Source organism: Botrytis porri (assembly GCF_014898465.1).
Source record: "Botrytis porri strain MUCL 3234 chromosome Unknown BPOR_023, whole genome shotgun sequence".
NCBI lineage: Eukaryota > Fungi > Ascomycota > Leotiomycetes > Helotiales > Sclerotiniaceae > Botrytis > Botrytis porri.
The window spans coordinates 138,769-162,239 of record NW_024066097.1 but is presented as its reverse complement, the minus strand read 5'-3'; the positions used below and the strand labels follow the sequence as shown (position 1 = coordinate 162,239).

At 27.6% G+C, this 23,471-nt stretch overlaps 2 protein-coding genes across 2 annotated transcripts; one reads left to right on the top strand and one right to left on the bottom strand.

Moving 5' to 3' along the window:
* Positions 1–455: 455 nt before the first annotated feature.
* On the bottom strand, positions 456–2,869 carry EAF01_011631 (uncharacterized protein; the record flags this gene model as incomplete). The annotated part of the gene is made up of 3 exons (XM_038919889.1): positions 456–524; positions 614–2,373; positions 2,524–2,869. 3 exons carry the CDS (start codon positions 2,867–2,869, stop codon positions 456–458), a joined length of 2,175 nt encoding a protein of 724 aa, XP_038764593.1.
* Positions 2,870–3,689: 820 nt separating this feature from the next.
* EAF01_011630 (uncharacterized protein) lies at positions 3,690–6,284 on the top strand (the record flags this gene model as incomplete). The annotated part of the gene is made up of 6 exons (XM_038919888.1): positions 3,690–3,710; positions 3,768–3,799; positions 3,851–3,908; positions 3,968–4,036; positions 4,104–4,138; positions 4,187–6,284. The coding sequence occupies 6 exons, from the start codon at positions 3,690–3,692 to the stop codon at positions 6,282–6,284; spliced, it is 2,313 nt and encodes a 770-aa protein (XP_038764592.1).
* Positions 6,285–23,471: the final 17,187 nt, after the last annotated feature.

Sequence of the window (23,471 nt, the reverse complement as noted above, 5' to 3'; positions counted from 1 at the left end):
ATCTCTCAACTCTTGCATATCAATCTGATATTCCCCATCTACAATTCTACTGTATCATTACTTAGTCCGTAGTCTTCCTTCCTTCCCATCCCACCTAAATACAAAACGTTCAATACGTACAATACATATGCTCAAATCACTTCACTTCACTTCATGCAAGCAAAAGAAAAGAGAAGTATTCATCTTTTATCCGACTCATATAAACATCTATATATGGGACCATGTAGATTTCGTTGACCATTTTGTATCAACGCAGCAAGCACTTTGATCTATGCATGCATCGTGTATCTTTTTACTTCATCCATCCACCCCAATCTACCCATCCCATTCAACCCTGAACCACCCCCACCCCACCCCATCCTATTCCCTTATATTCCCTTATATTTCCACCCTCTACCCTCTCAAATAAACTCATAGATCCACAATCTCATTACATGATTTTGATGTAAATGTATTTAAGCAGCAGCATCGACTTCTTCTTGAGTAATCAACTTTGTGATTTTACCAATGGCGATAGTTTGACCCTATTTGATATATATGTTAGTTTCCAATTGCTCATTTCTCATTTTCATCTCGCCAAATCTAATGCCCCGAATAAGGATTCAACACATACCTGATCTCTAAGAGTGAATCTACCCAATTGAGGATAATCTTCAAACTTCTCCACACAAACACTTCCGGCCCCACCAATAACCTCCATTCTTGCAATAATGGAATCACCCCTCTTTGCATGGGTTGGAGGAACCTTGCTCTTTCTATTAGTACCCTTTTGCAATTTGTGCAATAATGTTGCGAAAGTAACCTCCTCAATAGCCGAATGAACATGCATAACGCAATTGAAACCAGCAGATAGAATACTTTTTAGGTCCAAAACTCTAATTTGAGCTTCAAATGTAGTAACGCAATGAACGAGACGTTTCGGCGAGCAAAGAACGAAACCGGGTAAAATATCTTCTTCTTCGATACCACGTAGACGAAGGCGAACTTGGTCACCACATTGACCTGCGGTAATTTCCTCTTCAGTCTCTCCGTATGTTACCATAACTTCGACCTTTTCTTTATTGGGCATCATGACAAGATTCATTCCCTTCTTTACGACACCAGATTCGATCTTACCCTCGACGATAGTACCCATATCTCTGTATTTTCCGTTAATGGGCATCATGAATGGTGCGTTGACTTTACGTTCGAGCTGAGTCATGTTGTCGAGGAATTCGAGGAGAGATGGTCCATCGTACCATGGGGCAACACCCTTAGGAATTCTGTCCTTGATACCCATTGTTACTTGTGCTGCGATTGGCATGAAGAATACGTCGGTCTTGAGATTGTAACCAGTTCCTTTCAAAAATTGAGAAAGTTTGGTTGTGCACTCCTTGTATCTATCGTGAGACCATTCGACAGTTGGGTCATCCATCTTGTTAATGACCACAATAAGTTTGTTGACACCTTGTGTTTTTGCCAACATGGCATGCTCACGAGTTTGTCCTCCCTTTTCGAATCCAGTTTCGTATTCTCCCTTACGAGCAGAGATAACTAAAATTCCAACATCTGCTTGAGAAGCACCACCAATCATACTCGGTACGTAGGTTTTATGTCCGGGGGCATCCAAAATACTGTATCTCCGTTTCTCGGTCTCGAAATGTGCACGTCCAACTTCGACAGTCTTTCCTTTGGATCTCTCCTCTTTTGTCAAATCGAGAGCCCACGACAAATACCATGTCTCACGACCCATTTCCTTAGCCTCTTTCTTGTTCTTTTCCATGGTTCTCTCATCAACCATTCCGGTAGCGTAAAGGATAGAACCACCAAGTGTCGATTTTCCAGCGTCAACGTGGCCAATGAAAATAATATTAACATGCTCTTTGCCGTAAATTTCCTTGAGCGTTTCCTCATCGACATCAGCTGCTTGCTCTTGCTCTACAGCATCTGCGGCACGAGCAGCTGCTTTGGCAGCGCCAGAAGTTCGGGATGGCGATGAACGACCGGATGATGGTGTAGGGGAAGTCTTCCCACTGGAGGCTGCAGGAGTCTTTTCAACTTTCTCGATAGCTTTTGCTGCGGTAACCTTAGCACCGGCTTCTGCGGATGCGGATGCTGTTTCCTTCTTTGGCTCCTCCTTCTTCGCAGGAGCTGGGGTTCCAATAGAGAGGACCTTTGCCTTTGGCTTTGGCGCATCACCTCCAATGCTTAAAACCTTTGGTGCATCTCCTCCAATGCTCAAAACTTTTAGTGCTCCATCCTTTACCGCTACAGGTTTGTTCAGATCTGCTGAATCATCAGCTGGTCTTTTTGCAATAGTTGGTGTTTGCCGAGGAGGCTGTGATGATTGAGTTGCTGCTTGTGGTTGTTGAGCATATCCAGGATATTGTTGTCCTGTAAACGATTGTAGTCAGTATTTTGGACACTACCATGGTTCGCACAATGTAAGAAAATCGGAGGGCCCTCAAGTCCATCCCGTGTGTCTACACTTTTCATAATGGTACTGAAAATAACCCATAACTCCAAAATCCGTAGAGCACTCACCATATCCTGCATTGTATCCACCTTGTTGATACCCTCCAGCACTGTAGCCTCCTTGTTGATACTGATTGTTGTACCCTTGCTGACCATATTGAGGATATCCACCATAACCTTGATTTTGGTATTGAGCGAAGTTCTGTTGTTGGCCATATTGATCATAAGCTCCTCCATATTGTTGATATTGTTGACCAGGTTGAAATGATTGTGCACCAGGCTGAAAGGAATTTGCGCCCGGTTGAAATGATCGAGCTTGTGGATTTGCGTTCAAATTCATTCGTTGAGTTTGCTGTGAAAGATTGTTATCTTCTTGAGCGGCTGGATCATCTTCCCATGAGTTGAGGTCCGACATATTTACTGTAATTCGCGGATCGGTCTTGACGTGTAAGAAAAGATGTGTGGGTTGTGAGAGAGGAATTTGAGAGGGCCAAAAAAAAAGGTAAAGGAATGGGATGGGATGGGGAAGAGAAGTGGCAGGTGTTGGTGGGGCTCAAGTAGTAATGATGAAGATGAATGGGTTTGTCGTTTATCGTTTATTATTATATTATGGAGGGGCTTTGGAATACTACAAGTACGTGTTTTTGATTGGTCCATGGAAGTATAATTCCTCGATAATATAAAATAATGGCGGTATAAATAAGTTACTGGTATATCTGTATATAACAATGTATGTTAATTAATCTCGGTGACTCACCAATGCCCCGTAGACTCCATATATAAGAAATGCCTAAATGCTCAAAGTGACTCGAATCTTACAGATCGGCTGGCTGACCTCGACGGTTTCATTGACATTTTTCTATAAATAATATGATATCAATACATCGGACTATATATTACTGTAAATCAGAGTTAATAATTTCTCCCCTCTGTTTCCTTGAATGGCCATCCTTCAACAAGTGCCGCTATTAATCTATTCAATCCCCGGTTAATGACATGTGGGCCAATCAATTTCAAGCCAAGTACGATGCGGTTTGAGCCTTTAACCTTACATCTTTGCTTGCTTCAAATCGTCAACTTGATATCAAAATAAATTCGACAGCACCTTTAAAACATCAACAACAAACAGGAAATTCTACCCAACTTCTCCCCAAGATTATGTCTGTTCTCTGGAATATCTCCTACTTCTTGTAGTATTCCATCTAAACTCAGACCCTGAATAGGTTACATTCATCATGGATTTCTTCTTGGGCAAGGTAAAATCACTCCCCCCATGTTTCACAATCACGTGTTGACCATTGCTTCTTTCTTAGGTCACTCAACATGCTGTAAACTATGCTATCAGGTATGTTTTATTCTGTGAAGATCTCTGGAGCACCTTCTGACACTGATATAGGTCTGGAATTGGTGTGACGGCTTCCTTTGCCATAAGACAAATTCCAAGAATTTTGAAGGTGCGATTTCGGTTTTGGACTGTGAACTTGTGAAAGGCATATGACTTACAAGATTCTAGACTGTGGATAATAATGCCGATTATCGAGAGCTTCATGAACTACAAGAGAGACTCAATAGTAAAATTAAGGTACGTCGACTTCATGCAAATTCAACCAACGATGTGGTTTTACAAAGACTAACTTACTACCTTACAGATCGTATCACCAGCTATTGATATGATAGAGCTTATGTGAGTTTCATTCCCGGCTACAAAATAATCCCTACTTATAATTCATAGTGCCGCGAGAGGAAACACCACGTTGGAGTCAGCTGTATCTTTAACCAAATCACTTCGATGGGATATTCAATCTCTTGGTATGAGATTAGCAAAAGCTGCAAGTGCTGCAGAAGTTTCCCTTCGAAATAAAACCAAAGCAAAAACACAAGCTGCTCACGAGACTGAGATACGAGAGATTCTCAGAGATATAAAGAAGCTCTTGATGAAAATCGAGGACGCGGTTCCACTTATCAATTTAGCCATCACCACTTCCGGAGCGAACCTCTCAACAACACTTCCAGCTACTGTGTCGCCGTCGAGATTATTACAAGCAAGTAATCTTCTTACTGCTGCAGATCATCAATATTCCAGAAATCCACACAGACCAGTACAAGTCGGAACAACGCTTACTCTCTCTTTATATATGTTATTTGCCGGACATGCTTATCGAGCTCACGATGAAGAAGGTATGAGAGAAACTACATGGAAAGAAGTTATACATAAAGCCGAAGTCAGACTTTTACGTGTACCTCTCAGATCTACATATGGACCATCTGGACAATTACATCATTCTAAAGAGGCCCAAGATTATTTGACTGCGAAAGATTCTTCCTTGATTAGTGGTGAAGGTAAAGCAACAGAATATGCATATCAGCTTGAAATAATCGAAGATTTCGATGATGATCGAGTTCACACTTTTGACGAAGGAGAACCACAACCGGGACCATATGGAGATGTCAAATTGGCAGGTATTCGAGAATACTTACCAATTTATCAGATTTCCAAGATATTCTATGCAGATACTGGCAAAATATTAAATATTGGTAATCAAGATGAAACAAATAGTCCTGTTTTACTCTTGAAGCGAGATATTAATGCTATGCCACCAAGACGAATGATGGAGGGACAGGAGACACAAAACCAATGGTACGATGATGGTGAAGACATACCTCCAGAGGAATATTCAAAACCGAACGAAGAAAGGCTAGAACGAGAGGATGAAGAAGATGATGAATTCGATATCGATGAGCAACTTCGACGAGAAAGTATGGCACCAGAATCACCATCGAAGGAAACCGTTGAAATACCACAAGAGACAAACACAACATGGCGACTTCCTCATGATCTTGACCCGGAATGGCTTGCCTTGGAAGTATATACGGAAGCTGAAGATTCAGAATCTGAAGAAGAGTTTGAGCCTGAATCAAATGGAGATTCTTCGTATAGTCGATCAAATACTTCAGCCGAACAAACTTGTACTAACGATCTAACCACGAATCTCTCAAATCTCAAATTATCCTCTCCCGCTCCAGTTACTCCCCACAAAGATACCCATCTTCTACCACGTCCTACATCTCCCATGCCTCTCTCTTTTGATCAGTCCGAATCTCATACTCAGCCACTTCAAATTGATATTAATCTCCGCTCTTCTCTTTCCCTTCTCGAAATGCTTATACGTCTTACTGCACTTCAACAATTTCAACAATCCACTCATTTGTCTGTTCCAGATGAATTCCTAACTTTCTTCCTTCATGAATCATCTACTACTGGCGCTGGTGGTAATGATTCGGAACGTAAACGAACAAGAGCAATGGCGAGAAAGAAAGTAGGATTTGATCCTTATGATGAGAGTCCTGTAAAGAGACATGGTGAAGCTTATCAACCTGGGTATGAAGAAGATGGAAATGACAGATATTCAAGGGAAGGAACACCTTGGGATGAAAATCTGCCGTCAACTCCAAAATGGACAAGGGAAAGAATTTCTACACCACAGAGATCAATGGCCTCACCTATTAGATCTAGATATGAAAGTGATATAAGACATGGTCGAGAAATGTTTTCTTCTCCACCACCTTCATCACCAATATCACCTTATAAATCCAATTCTCAACCGCAATTTAGACAAAGACGGGAACAGGCAAACGAGTATAGAGGAAATGGAGTAAGTGGGAAAAGTAATGGAGGACCTTTGGAAAGGGTCTATAAGGAAAGGGGAGGTGGTACTTTGAGTGCGAGAGCAAGTCCTTTAGGGAAAGGAGGAAGTTTAGACATGAGTCCGACTCCTGAAAGCTCTAAATTGGTAGTTAGTATTGAAGGAGGTGGGGAAGGTGGGGAATGATAGGTGAAGATGACAGATAGGAAATAGGTCAAGGAATGAGTTTGTGGATGAAGATATGATGAACGTGTTGTGGCATGGGGTTGAAGTGATTACATTGCATTGCATATATCAAATTCACAAAGTATTTTTTTCAAGTAGCATAACGTAGCATAGCATAGCATAGCACAGCGAAGGTTGAAACGAAAATAACGAGGATACGAGGAAATGAAATAGATCAATACCCTTCTGTGAGAATATACAATTCTCAACCTGATAGTACCATTCTTCACTGTCGACCGCCCTCATTAATCGATCTTATGAAGATTGACTTTCTCACTTGACTATATTCTTCAAGGGAATTCGAGTTTCATCTTTTAGGGTTTATGAGTGTGTGAGTGAGTAGTATTCTGGCTATAATCATGTGATTTGAATGTCGGGGGATTGTGAATGTTGGGAGGATTTTGAAAGTTTGAGGATTTATTATCTATTGTTATTAATTCGATATATATAGAGTAGATAGATAAATAAGTAGGTTAATAGGTAGATAGATAAATAAGTAGATTAATAAAGTGATAAAATAGATAAAATAGATAGAATAAATAGAATAAATAGAATAAATAGAATAAATAGAATAAATAGAATAAATAGAATAAATAGAATAAATAGAATAAATAGAATAAATAGAATAAATAGAATAAATAGAATAAATAGAATAAATAGAATAAATAGAATAAATAGAATAAATAGAATAAATAGAATAAATAGAATAGATATTTCTATATATATAAAGAAATTTAAAACTCTAAGAGTTGAGAGTTGAGAGTTTAAATATCTAATTGTTTAATAGATAGTAGGTTCTGAAATCTAAAATAATTCTAATATTATCAATCTTATCTTTTTTATTAAATCTTGAGATTTGAGATTTGAAGATTTAGAACTTGAAGATTTAGAGATTTGAGACTTAAAACGTCGAGGCTTTAATAAGTTATATGTATATAGAGATAGATATATAGATGAGTATATAGATATATATGTAAATGAATTCTGAGAGGGAGGAGGAAGAATGAGAAGGAGAGGATTAAGAGATTTATACATATATATGTAAGAGTTATCGAACTTACTTACTACACTCTATAAATTTTGTAACAAAATCCCTATAAAAAATAATATTTTTCTATACAAATTAAAAAAGTTAATAGCTTTTTCAATTTGAGGAATTTTATTTTTAAAACTTTAAAATAGATAATTGATACTATTTTTTTATCGAAAAAAATATATGTTTTATTTTTAATTTCTTTTATTCACGAATTATATAGACTTAAAGTTGAAAAAATTGAATTTTTTTTACTTGTAACGCTTTTCCCAAACAAAATGAGCGATTTTTTTAGAAAATTTATAATTCTTATCTTTAATAGCTTATAACTTTATAAATAAATATTTAAAAATAAACTAGCTTTTTTTATATATAATTAAATTAATTATAAATCGACTTTAAATTCTTTTAATCATTTTATATGAAGTTTTAATAAAGAAACAGGGGTCTTAAAAGCTGAAAAATTAATGGTTTTAATAGGGAAATCGAAATCTATACGATGAGAAGGTTCTAGAACTCTTATATGTATATATATGTATATATAACGTAGTTTATTAGTATATATACTACTTCAAAAATACACTAAAATCAAGCTTTTCTTAATATTTATATTTTAATTATTAATGACTTTTTCTTTTGAAAAGAAGAATATTTAATAATAATAAAAAATTAGATATTCAAAAATCTAATTTTTATTCAAATATTCTTATTATATTTTTAAAAAAAAGTTAAATTGTTATGATTTCCATTATATAAAAAATCTTTTTATAATAATTATTATAATTATTAGAAATTCATAGTATTTATATATTTAAATATTATATATTCAATTTTCAGAAAATTCTTTTCATAGATAAAGAAAGTATATAGTTATATATAAACAAATTTTATATATAAAAAGAGTAATATATATATTAATATAGTATATACATTAATAAACTATGTTATATATATTATATATATATATATGTAGATAGAAAAAGACGAAAAAACCAAGAAAAGATTTTCTTGGAAAAACTCATTAATCTTTATTATATTTGAAGTAAAAAACCTTTTAATACTTCTTTTTATAATCGTAGAATCGATACCTATTTAGATTAGAAAGATATTATTGTTGATATTGAAGAAAAGAGTTTGATATATTTATATTAATACTATTAATATTGATATTATTAATAATAGATTTATTATATTGAATATAATTAATAAAAGAGATTAAATTATAGATTCCTATAATGATCTAGGCTTTTTAAATATTTAAAGGCTTTATAAAAGGGTTTCAATTATAAAGAAGAAGGTTTTTGAATATAGGAAAATAAAGGATGAAAACTTTTTAAAAGGTCTTACTTTTTTTAAGTAATATTTTATAAAAGATAAATTAATATAATATTTGATATTCTATTAATATCTTTATAGTTATTCTATATAAATGGAAACAAAAGTCAGATCTTTTGAAAAACATTTATAATATATTCAATTTAAATATATAGTATTTCATATTAGTATATAATATTATTACAAAATACTAATTATAATATTACTATTTCATATAATATATAATATATTATTGATTATAATTAAAGGAGTAATAATCTTTTAATGTAGAATATATATTATTAAAGTAATAGCATTTTAATATTATTATATTTATTATTTCGATCTTATTCAATTACTTAGTCTCATAATATAGTCTTATCCTTTATATTAATAGAATGATTTAATAGATTCTAATATAGTATGTTCTATATTAATAAAGTAATTCGATAGGAGGAAAGGGAATGAGAAATATCAAGTCTTAAGAAAAAATTATATATTATTAATGTATTATAGGAGAAGGTAAATATAAGGCTTATAAGTAATAGATTAGAGGTTATAATAGAATAATCTTTAAAGGATTCGAAGTATTGAAGAATAAAGATAATCTTTCGAGAGGGATATAGTATTATAATTAATTATAATTTTTATAATATTTTGAAAGAAGTTGAATAGAAAAAGAAGGATTATTATAATAGAATAGAAAATGTAGAGTTTTTATAAGTATATTGAAGGATTTATAAATAAAAGGTTTTTGAATAGAATAGGTATATATATAGATAATTTGAAGGATTTAAAAGGATTGTTTAGAAGGTTATTTAAGAGCTTTAATAAGGAAGTTTAGGGGGGAATAAATTTTTATTTCTTTTTCTTATTTACTTCATTCAATTAGAACTATATACAAGCGCATTATATAATCTTAATATAGCTATATAGACCGAATCGATTATGAATTTATTACTACTACTATATATATTTATATGTAGATAGATAAGATAAATAAGTATATAAATAATCTTACTATTTTATATACTTATTACTTATACATTCTTATACTTATATCTCATATATAAAGGGAATCAGAGGATTATTTGAAAAGGAATGAAACGAAATGAAACGAATGAGAAGAAAATGAAAATGAAATAGGATATTATAAATCACTAACGTGATTTATCAGTGTGCGGATCATATCAGTATATAGATCATTTTCATCTTAATTCATTTTCATCTTTTTTAATATACATTTTTATTAATAATTTATAATGAATTCGAATAATTAAGAAGCCTGTATACTCCTCATTATTAAAGCTATTTAAAAAGATAAAAAAACAAGTATTTAAAAGATTGTAAAGATATATAATATCTTGAATATAATATTATAGTGTAGAATTAATAATATTACTTTTTGTTTTGAATATTGATCTAAATTTTATAATCTTTTAGAATTAAAAGAGAATATTATTTCTGAATATATAATTGATATGAATATGAGAGGATTTTCATTTAAAGTAAGAAATATAAAAGATATAGTAAATTATATTCTTAAATTAAAAAGTGTAAAGTGTATTAGGAAGCTTTAGGTATATTAATTTATAAAGTATTGAATTGAATTAAAAATATGTTTTAATTGTGTTTCTGATTTTCAAAAAGCTTTTTGTAAAGATTTTAAGTTTATTGAAAAATGGTTTTAATTAGTTTCGAATATATAAATGAAATATAATATTCTTGATTATAATTTCTACAATTTCAATAAAACAGGTTTTATAATAAGTATAATATACTTCGAAATAATAGTAACTAATACTAAACAAAATAGTAGAAGTAAGGTAATATAACTAGACAATAGAGAATGGGCTATAGCGATTATATATAATAATAAAAAGAATAAAACTATATCCTTATTTCTAGTAATTTAAGGATAAATTCATTTTTTCAATTAGTATATCGAAATTGATTTTTCTATAGATTGAGCTATTAAATCTATATTTAATAGATGAACAAATAATAAAACGGGTTTAAAATGATTGAAATATTTTGATAAATATATTAAGAATTAAAGAAAAGATAAATATTAAATATTAATGCTAAATGAGTATGAAAGTTATAAATCAAAAGCTTTTTAAGTATATTATAAAGAGAATGATATTATATATTTATATTTATTATTATATTCAAGTTATTTAACTTAATTACTTAATATAAGTTGTTTTAGTAATTTGAAATATTTATATGGTGGTCAAATTAATGGATTTATTAAGGCATATATTAATTATATCTTGAAGGTTAAATTCTTTATAGCTTTTAAAATTGTATATAAAGAATCAATCATTCCTTAAAATATGAAATCAAGATTTCAAAAAGTAGGTTTAATATTATTTAATCTTAAAACTATACTTTCAAAATTAGATATTCGAATTTGTATATTTACCCCTTTCTTTTTCAATTTAGATTAATAAATTTCTTAAACCTTTTACAATCCAATTAAAGCTTTTTCTTAATCAACTTTAATAAAATCTTGAATAATCGATATCAATCAAACTCTTTTATACCTATATTTAAGATTATATTAATTTTAGCTAAAGGTATAAAGAGATTAGCTTATAAGAATATATTTTTAAATATAAAGATTTATATACTTTAAGTAATAAATAAAGTATTAAGTAAATATTAATATACAAAAAAAACCTAATTATATTAAGGAGGAGTATTTATTGAATAAAAAGCTTTTAATATATTATCTCAACAAAAGATTAATATTTAGATTTAATATAATAAATATCAAAAAGGAAGGAATTCTAATAAAGAAGCATTTTTTAATCGATATTGTAACAAATATAGAAAGACTGAATATAATATAAGAATTTGTCAAGATAATATAATAGATTCTAGATTATTATAATTTTTATAGTTTTAATTAATTGATTCAATAGTTGTTGAATAATATGAATTTAAAAGAGTGAATTGAGGTGAAAGTGATCCACACACTGATATAACCTGTATACTGATAAATCACATTATATAGAGTATTTGATATATATATATATAACGGATAAGTCATTGACATCTTGTATATTCCATAGTATTACTAGTAATACATTTTCAAAATTCGAAAAACAGAATCAAACTTTTGACTTTGAACCTTTCAATCTCAAATAAACAAAACTTCATCGATGAAAAATTCACAGATACTACAAATAAAATCATGGCTCAATCTTATTCCCAATCCTGTATTCGAATAAACATAAAACCCCTACTACTAGTACTCCCCCCTCTTCTTCTTTCTTCTCTCCCCCTTTTCCCCCCATCATTCTCCCACTTTTCCCCTTCCCCTCTCCCCCTCTCGCTCGCTCGCTTCCCCCTCAATCGAAAAGAACAAAAACAATCAACTTACCAATCGGTACATAATGCACATCCGCTGTACTACCACATCCTCATTTACTCACATGACTCACAATCACGATCAGAAAAACGTATAACCCCGCATTTCTCCTTATCTTTTATTCTTGATTCTCCAAACTCTATTCTCGATTCAATTCAATTCTCATTCCTATCTCCTGAGTCATCCCCGTTATTTGAAAGATTAGTTGTTTAGTCACTCAGTCAATCAAACACTTAGAAGTCGAGTAGTCAATCATCCAGTAAATCAACCAGTAAACAGTCACAATCAAAAAGTTCTAGACCCCCCCATCATCATCCCACGATCTAGACCCCTCCCCCAACATCTAACCATCTAGATTCCACCATCCACCATCCACCATCCATCATATACATCCCACCATCTACAAACTAACTATCTACAAACTAGCCCACCACATCCATCCATCCACCATCTACAAACTAAACATCCACCATCTACTATCTACTATCCACCATCGGCGCGTCCGTCAAATCTAGTCCCTTTCCCTCGATCCCTTGATACTTTAAATTCGTTCCACATTCCACATTCCACGTTCCGAGCTCTAGGTTTTAACAAGCGAGCGAGCGAACAGGCTAGCTAGCTGGTAAACTAGCTAGTAAATGTAAAGGTATGACTCGTGTGATTTGACGAGGATTGACTGAATTGGATTGGATTGAATCGAATGGAGTCGGAAAGTAATAAAATATTCGCTCCGCTCCGCCGGGTGAGGTGGGGTTGGAGGTTAGGTGATGAGTGATGAGTGATGAGTGGGTTGGTGATGGATGGAAATGCAAATGGATGGGAAATGAAGATGTGTGGGAATGAGACGCTATGGGATGGAGATATAGATCAAGAACCCAGGAAAGAAAGAGATATATGATCTTAGTAGCTACTTGTACCTACTTGTATATGAGTATGAATATTAATATGGTAAATAGAAATGGAGATAGGAATGGAAATAGGAATAGAAAAAAGGAAGATAGATCCCCGAATGATGAATGATGAAGATTCAAAAACTAAATGATAAATGAATATAGTAGATATGATTCTATTACTATACTGTTCAGCTATTTAGTTATTTAGTTATTTAGTTATTTAGTTATTTAGTTATTTAGTTATTTAGTTATTTAGTTATTTAGTTATTTAGTTATTTAGTTATTTAGTTATTTAGTATATATATATAGTTATATATAACGTATTAGGGACTACACGAAAAACTAAGGAAAGATTTTCTTGGAAAAACCCATTAATCTTTATTACATTTAAATCAGAATATTACCCTCTATCCCCTCCTAAAGTTGTTAAATTGATACCTACTTAGGTTAGAGAAATATTATTATTAATATTAAGGAAAAGGATTTAATATATTTATATTGAAATCATTAATATCAACATTATTAATAATAGGCTTATCATATTAAATATAATTAATAAAAAAGATTAAACTATAGATTCCTATAATAATCCGGACTTTTTAATACTCAAAGGCCTTATAAAAGGGTTTTAATTATAAAGAAAAAGATTCTTAAATATAAAAGAATAAAGAATGAAAACTCTTCAAAAGACCCTACTTTTTTCAAGAAATATTTTATAAGAGATATATTAATATAATATTTAATATTCTATTAATATATCTATAATGAGAAAAACACGAAAAAACTAAGGAAAGATTTTCTTGGAAAAACTTATTAATCTTTATTATATTCGAATTAGAATATTATTCTTTATTCCTTTTTGAAATTATTGAATTGATATCTATTTGAGTTAGGGAAATATTATTATTGATATTAAGGAAGGGAGTTTAGTATATTTATATTAAAATCATTAATATTGATATTATTAATAATAGACTTATTATATTGAATATAATTAATAGAAAAGATTAAATTATAGATTCTTATAATGATTTAGGCTTTTCAGTACTTGAAGGCTTTATGAGGGGGTTTTAATTATAAAGAAGAAGGTTTTTAAGTATAGAAAAATGAAGGGTGAAAACTTTTCAAAAAACCTTACTTTTTTCAAGAAATATTTTATAAGAAATATATTAATATGTTTTAAGTATGACTCTCTACAGGGTACAATAAGAAGTATAAGGTAGAATAAAAGGGCATTCGTATTAAATATATTAAAGCTATCTATAAGAGAAAGAGCTCTAATATAAGCTAGAGCTCTTTACTAGTACTAATTAGGGCTAATTCCCTTTACTCTAGCACTTACGTAAACCATATTTTCAATACTTTCCCTTAGGTTTATTATGGTACTCTGTTATATCTAATATCTCTATAAACCTTTTGAAAGTATCCCCTACTAATGATTTGGTTAATTCATCTGCTACTATTTTGTTAATAGGGATGTAATTGATATCAATCTTTTCTTTTTGTTTAAGATTTTATATATAATGATATATTATATTGATATACTTTAATTTATCAGTTAGTTATATATTTTTAATTAAAGTTATTACTCCTTAATTATCCCCTTTTATCTTAATAATGAATTCGTTTTCTATAACAAATTGCTTATATTCTATATCTCGAAGTATTTAAGCTAATTATTAATCTTATTTTACTATAATGAATTAAGTTATATATTCTAATTTAGTTATTGATATTGATATTGATATTGAGTTCTACTTTCAATTTATTCAAAATATTAATCCTCTTTCCAAAAGTATAATTACTTTTGATATACTCTTCTTATTAACTATATTATTAATATAATCTATATCGAAATAAATCACAAGATTTCTTATTCCCTCTAATTCGAACCGTAATTTATAATTGATGATTGTTCGTAAGTATCGCATAACTCTTCTTAATTAATATATATAAAACTCTGCTGAATTCTTTATATATTGACTGAATTTATTTAATTCAAAAGCTATATCAGGCCTTGAATATATCATTATATATATCAACTTTTTTTTTATACAGCTATATTTGCTAGGGTTTGCTTATCTATTATTCTCTTTTGTTAATTGAAGTATCTTATAGTTGTTCAATAATGTCAAGATAGATCTAAAGCTTTCTTTTTTGAATCTATATCTACTTAATACCTTCTTCAAATATTATTTCTGATTGATATATAAAATCTTAATCTTTCTGTTTTTAATAATTCTTATGCCTAAAAGCTTTAAGTTCTTAATCTCCTCTAGGTTCTTAGCTTTAAATACAAAAGTAAGCTGCTTACTAAATCATAAGATATCATTTAGACTCTATACTATAATTAGGAGATTATCAACATACAATGATATTATAATACTTCGCTTAAAATGAGTAAACAAGCATAAATCAGCTAAACTCTATATAAAACCCTATTTGATAAGCTATTTCTTTATAAAATTATTCTAGTTATATATAGTTTGTTTTAGTTCATAAAGACTTTAAAGGACTTTAAGTATATGCTCCAGTTTAATATTAATATTCTTTGATGTAGAAAGAAAGATTTTCTTTTTTAATTCTATTTTAATAAATGTATTTTTTATATTAAAATAATATACCTTAAGGTCTTAAAATATAATTAAAAATAGGAACAATTGGATAATAATGAATTATATAATAGATATAAAAGTATTAAAGAAATTCACTTTATATTTCTATATAAATCCTTTTACAATTAATCTAGCTTTGAAATGTTTTAATAATCTATCTATATTCAATTTCGTTATAAATATTTATTTTATATTAATCAAATTATTTATTTTATTATTATAAACCTATTACTATATTTTATTCTTTTTCAGTTCTTCAACTTTTTTATTTATAATAATCTATTATTATTCTTTATAAGTTGAATTACTTATAGCTTCTTTATATATCTTTAGAATTAATATATTCCTTACTATTATATTCATAATAATCACCTCTGAAATAAATGTATAATTATTATTCTATTACTTTATAAAGAACTCTTAATTAGATTCCAAATCCATTATAATAGTGAGAAATATACATAAACGCTTAGCCTTCTAAAAATTCGTTTTATTATCCTGCTCTCTCAATCTCTTCCTTATTATTAGCCTAGTATATTCCATTTTAACTATTGTAATATCTATTGATTCAACTTATAATATCATTTATAGAATAACTATTTGTAATGTAATTATTAATTATAATTATATAATTAGCTTTAGTTTAGATTCTTTAATATTTATAGCAATCTTTAGCTTAGCAATTCCAATGAGTATTGTATATACATTCACAACAAGATAAATTCGAGGTCTTCCTATAAATTGTTGATTTAGTAAAATGTTCTATATTCCTTATCCTTCTATAAAATCCCTTTTTAAAGTAATTAAGTATAACTTCAAATCAATTTTTCTATTTAATAGCTTTTTGAAAAATATATAATTATTTGTTTTTATTATTATATATCTATTAAAAGCATATATTCACAATTGCTTTATTATATAATCATTATATTTAACAAATATATCAATCCTTATTCAATCTATTAATTTATTTTAACAAACATTACTAAAGTAAAATATCAAATTGATATGAAAATAATATTTTGATTTTTATATTTTAATATATATAATTAATAATATTATTTCAGTTTATATTTTATATAATAACACTTATCTCTTTTTTACTAGTATATTTATATTTTGTTATTGATTATCTAAAATCTCATTATAATATTATTTAATCTCAAATTTATTTACTTACAGCTTTATATATATCTTATTTCTTATATATATATTCGACTTAGCTATATAATTCTAAAATTCAATAGGTATAACTAAATCCTTTAATATTATCTGAACATTTGATTATATTGTTTAAATTATATATTCTATAATGTTATTCTAATTTAAGGTATATATACATATTGATTATTATTATATATTCAATTTATTCTATCATTTTTATAATTTTTTTTTAATTTCTAGAATATTATTAGTTTGTATAGCTTCTATTAAGAAGTTATTTTCTTATTCTATATAAATTCTTTACTTCTCAAACTCTATAATAATATTATTCTTCTTTTCCAAATATATTATTCAGATCTTTTTTGTCCAGCTGCATATTATTTCTATAAAGTATTATTTTTTTCAAAAAGATGTTAAAAATGATTCTGAAATATTAAGAGAAATAAGAGCTAATAATTACTTTTTGTATTCTGTAAGGATAATATTATAATGTTTCTTTATATTAATTACTACATATACCTTACAAAATTTTAAATTAATAAATAGTTTAATATCCTTTTCTAATATTATTATAAGGTATAATTTATTTAAGATTCTATATTTTATATGTTCAAAATGTCGATGTTATAGTTAATATTAATTTAATCGATTTTATCTTTAGGTCTCTACTTGATTCATTTTGCTCTTATTATATATAATATTTTCTAATCCTACTAAAACCTTTTCCTCTATTTCTTCAATTAGAAATACAATGTCGAAATCATTTTTAATAGTATTAACAATTATATAAATATTATAAAAGTTATTTGTAAATAGTAAGATTTTCTTATTATTAAAAGCTCCTTTAACTTTAAACTCTCTATAAAACAATCTTACAAATAATAAGCTTACTTTTAACCTTAGAATATATAGTACCTTTAACTTATATAAATTTTTATTCTATTTAATCTTTATTATTTCATATTCCTTTATTATCAACTTTCCCCTTCCAACCTTTATCCTTCTCAATATTAAAAGTAATTTTAAGCTAAATAAAAAATGGAATTAGTTAATTATATATAACGAACAATTAGTATCTGTAATCCACTCTTTAATATTACTATAAAAAAATATATATATAGACTCACTTAAAAGATAATAGACCTTGTCTTTATCTAATATTTCTATAATAATATAACCATAATCACATATAAGACAAAAGAATAAATTGCTTAAAAATAACTTGTAATTTCTCTAATTAAATGAAATTTAATTCTTAAATAGAAAAGAGGATTTTTTAATTGGATTCTCCTTGATATAAGTTTTGATATTCTTTTTATATAAGTAATTATATATTATATAATCAGATTCATTATAAAAAAAAATATTCTTTAGATCTGCTGGAGCTATATAATCTTTAATTAAAGCTTTGACAATAATTTCCATCGAATTCCCCATAATCTTAATATCCCTAGCTTTATACTATTATAACCATTACTATATCCTTATTATTATTCAATATAATAGCCTTCTTTAAAGCAGCTGTTTTATTTATAATATAAATCTTCTTAAACTTAATTATAAAATCAAGGTTTTAAATATTAATTACTTTAATGATAATATTGAATCATTCTAAAAGGTTTTAAATAAAGAAGCCGAAAATGATATCCTCAATTAATATATCTTTTTGTTTTATTTTTATTTTAATAATTTCCTTTTAAATAAAATAAATCTCGAGCTAGCCTTTCTTAGTTATAATACCATCCTTAAACTTCTATATAGTGAATCGAATAAACTTGTTTTGTAGTTCTTAAGGAATAATATACTTATACTTCTTTTCTAATTTGACCCATTTTGTATTAAATTTAGTAATCTCTTCAATAAGCTTGTTATTTATATTATTAATATATTAAATAATAAAGAGTTCTATATTAGCTTGAGCTTTCTTTATCTTATATATTGCCTCATCGAACTCAGTTATTTCTATATTGATATGAAGTACTTTATATATAGTTATATTATTATTAATAATATAACCCTAATCTTTCTATATAATATAAAGCTTTATTATCTTAAACCATTATTACTAGTTCTTTCGATTAAGAATTAGGATCTTTAATAATTTATTATTATCCTTGTTTATCATAACAATTGATTTTCCGATACAATCGATAATGTTATTGTTGGATTTGTTTTGATATATAGTTTTAGTTGGACTATAGATCTTTCTTTTAAATTACATTTTCTTTTCTTAGTATAGTTTGAGTTTTTATTAAATATAAATATGAATGACTTTAAGGGAATGAATATATCTATTGAGTAGGTGATAGATATATATATATATTATTGAATGATTTAATTTATTATGTCTTTAAGGTCTTTTGAATCTTAATAATAAGAAGCTTTTACTTTAACTTTTTTATAATTAAACCTTTATCTTTTAATAATTTTAATAACCTTTACTTTCTTAAATATTAACCTCTGCTTTCTTTTTGTACTTTATATGCTCCCTCCTTTAATTCTAATTTGAATATAAACCCAAGCTTATAACCTATTTTAAGTATAACTTTCTACAAAGTACAATAAGAAGTATAGGATAGAATAAGAGGGCATTCATATTAAGTGTATTAAAGCTATCTATAAGAGAAAGAGCTCTAATATAAGCTAGAGCTCTTTACTAGTACTAATTAGGACTAGCTCCCCCTACTCTAGTACTCACGTGAATCATACTTTCAATATAATATAATATTTGATATTCTATTAATATATTTATAGTTATTTTATATGATGGAAAGAAAAGTTAAATCTTTTGAAAAACATTTATAATATATTAATTCAAGTGTATGATATTTTATATCAATATATAATATTATTATGAAATATCGATTTCAATATTACTTTATATAGTAGATAATATATTATTAATTATAATTGAAGAAATAATAATTCTTCAATATAGAGTGTATATTATTAAAGTAATAGTATTTCGATATTATTATATTTACTATTTCAATTTTATTTAACCATCTAGTTTTATAATATAGTCTTATTCTTTGTATTAATAGAATGATCTAATAGGCCCTAATATATTGTATTCTATATTGATAGGGTAATTTGGTGGGAGGAAAGGGAATGAGAGATATTAGGCTTTAAAAAGAAATTATATATTATTGATGTACTATAGGAAAAGATAGACATAAGGCTTATAAATAATGAATTAAAGATTATAACAGAATTCTCAAAGGACTTAAAGTATTAGAGGGTAAAGACAATCCTTTGAAAGGAATATAATATTATAATTAATCATAGCTTTTATAATATTTTGGGAGGAGTTAAATAGAAAAAAAAAGATTATTATAAAAGAATAGAAAGTGTAGAGTTTTTATAAATATATTAAGAGATTTAATAAAGAAAAAGTTTTTGAATATAATAGGTTTATAATATAGACGATTTAAAGGATTTGAAAGGATTGTTTGAGAGATTGTTTATAGGTTTTAATAAGAAAGTTTAAGAGGGGGCAAGTTTTTATTTCCTTTTTTTATCTACCTTATTTAATTAGAATTATATATAGGTGTATTGCATGGTCTTAGTATAGCTATATAGACCAAATCGATTATGAATTTACTATTATTATTATTATACTTATAATTATTCTATATAAAAAGAAAGTCAAACCTTTTAAAAAACATTTATAATATATTAATTCAGATATATAATATTTTATATCAATATATAACATTATTAGAAACACGAAAAAACTAAGGTAAGATTTTCTTAGAAAAACCTATTAATCTTTATTGTATTCGAATCAGAATATTATTCTCTACCCTCTCTCGAAGTTGTTGAATTGATATTTACTTGGGTTGGAGAGATATTATTGTTGGTGTTAGGGAGGGGGGTTTAGTATATTCATATTAAAACTATTAATATCGATATCATTAATAATAGATTTATTATATCGAATATGATTAATGGAAAAGGTTAAATTATGAATTCTTATAATAATCTGGGCTTTTTAGTACTTAAAGGTTTTACAAGGAGGTCTTAATCATAAAGAAGAAGGTTTTTAAATATAAGAAAATGAAGAATGAAAACTCTTTAAAAAGCCCTGCTTTTTTTAAAAAATATTTTATAAAAGATATATTAATATAATATTTAATATTCTATTAATATACTTATAACTACCCTATATAATAAAAAGAAAAACTAGATCTTTCGAAAAACATTTATAATATATTAATTCAAATGTATAACACTTTATACTAATATATAATATTATTATAAAAATACCGATTTTAATACTACCTCGTATAGCAGATAACATATTATCAATTACAATTGAAAAAATAGTAATCCTTCAATATAAAGCGTATATTATTAAAGTAATAGCATCTTAATATTATCATATCTATTATTTTAATCTTATTCAACCATCTAGTTCTATAATATAATTTTGTCCTCTATATTGATAGGGTGGTCTGGTAGATTCTAATATATTGTATTCTATATCGATAGGGTAATCTAATAGAAAGAAAGGGAATAGAAGATATTAAGCTTTAAAAAGAAATTATATACTACCAATATATTATGAAAGAAGATGAATATTGTTACGGGAGCTGCCTCTAGGGTCACGTGGAAGTGGCTAGAGATCTCTCGAGGTGGTTTAGACTAAACTTCAAGTAGCAATTCAATAAGGTTGGTAACTGGTTGCAATTCTCGTAACTATAGTAATGGAACTAATGATTGTTCTTGAGCACGAAGCTCTACATTGTAATGAAACCCATTCCCTTATATAGACCTTCTTGCTCAGTGTGATCAGTACGGCTCAGTACTGGTTTGTTTGTACTTTCATGGCTCAGTGTCTATCCCGCTGAGGCAGACTGAGCCAACCACGTGACTTAGTGCCCCAGTCCCGTGCCTATGTTGCGTCGTTCGTAACAAATATAAGGCTTATAAATAATGAATTAAAGATTATAACAGAATTCCCAAAGGACTCGAAATACTAAAGGGCAAAAACAATCCTTTAAAAGGGATACAATATTATAACTAATTACAGCTTTTATAATATTTTGGGAAGAATTGAATAGAAAGAAAGGGATTATTATAATAAAGTAGAAAGTATAAGGTTTCTATAGGTATATTAAATGATCTAATAAAAGGAAGGTTTTTGATATAACAAATCTATAATATAAACAATTTGAAGGACTTGAAAGAATTGTTTAGGAGATTGTTCATAGATTTTAATAAGAAAGTTCAAAGAAGGGTAGGTTTTTATTTCCTTTTTCCATCTACCTTATTCAATTAGAACCATATACAGACATATCGCATAGTCTTAGTATATCTATATAGACTGAATCGATTATGAATTTACTACTACTACTACTATATAACATTATTATAAAATATTAATTTCAATACTATTTTATATAGTAAATAATATATTATTAATTATAATTAAAAAAGTAATAATTCTTTAATATAGAGTGTATATTACTAAAACAATAGTATCCCAATATTATTACATCTACTATCTCAATCTTATTCAATTATCTAACTCTATAATATAATCTTGTCCCCTGTATCAATAAAATAGTCCGACAGACTCTAATATATTATGTTCTATATCAATAAGATAATCCGGCGGAAGAAAAGAGAATGAGAGATATTAGGCTTTAAAAAGAAATTATATACCATCAACATACTATAGGAAAAGGTAAATATAAGGCTTATAAATAATGGATTAGGGGTTATAATAGGATTTCTAAAAAACTCGAAGTATTAGAGGGCGAAGATAACCCTTCGAAAAGAATATAACATTATAACTAATCATAGCTTTTATAATATTTTAGAAAAAGATGAATAGAAAAAAAAGATTATTATAACAAAATAAAAAGCATAAAGTTTTTATAAGTATATCAAAAGATTTAAAAAAAAAAGGGTTTTAAATATTATAAATCAATAATATAAACAACTCAAAGAATTTAAAAGAATTACTCGAAAGGTTACTTATAAATCTTAATAAAGAAGTTCGAGGAGGGAAAGGTTTTTATTTCTTTTTCCTATTTACTTTATTCAATTAGAACCATATACAAGCGTATTATATAATCTTAATATAGCTAAATAAACTGAATCGATTATGAACTTACTACTACTATTACTATAACGTATTTCATTAGTATGTAGGTCATATTATCATGTGGGCCACTTCGAAAATACATCAAAATCAAGGTTTTCTTAATATTTATATTTCAATAATTAATCATTCTTTATGAAAGAAAAAATCATAAAAAATCATATAAAAAAATAGAATATTTATAATATTTAGGGGTTTTTTTTAAAAAAAATTCCTTTTAGCTCGAAATTATTATACTTTATATTACAAAAACTCTTTTTCTTTAATAACTTTAATGATAATTAGAATTTTGAAAAAAGAATTAGATTTTATATAAGAAGTTTTTAAAAAATTCTATTGATTAATAAAAAAAGTATATAATTACGTATAAACGAATTTTATATAGAAAATAAAGTAGTCTATATAGTAATATAGTCTACATGCTAATAAACTACGTTATTTAAAACATCTAACTGATATTAAAATATAAATATATGAATATTAATCATTAGGATCTAGTGAATAGCTTTAATTCATTAGCTACTGTATTATAGTCTTTAGCGAATGCGGGATATAATAGCTTTAAGCGAAATTAGAAGAGACTAGCTCTTCTTATAGCGTCTATATGAGACCTACAACTTCCTGTACTTAGCTAGTGT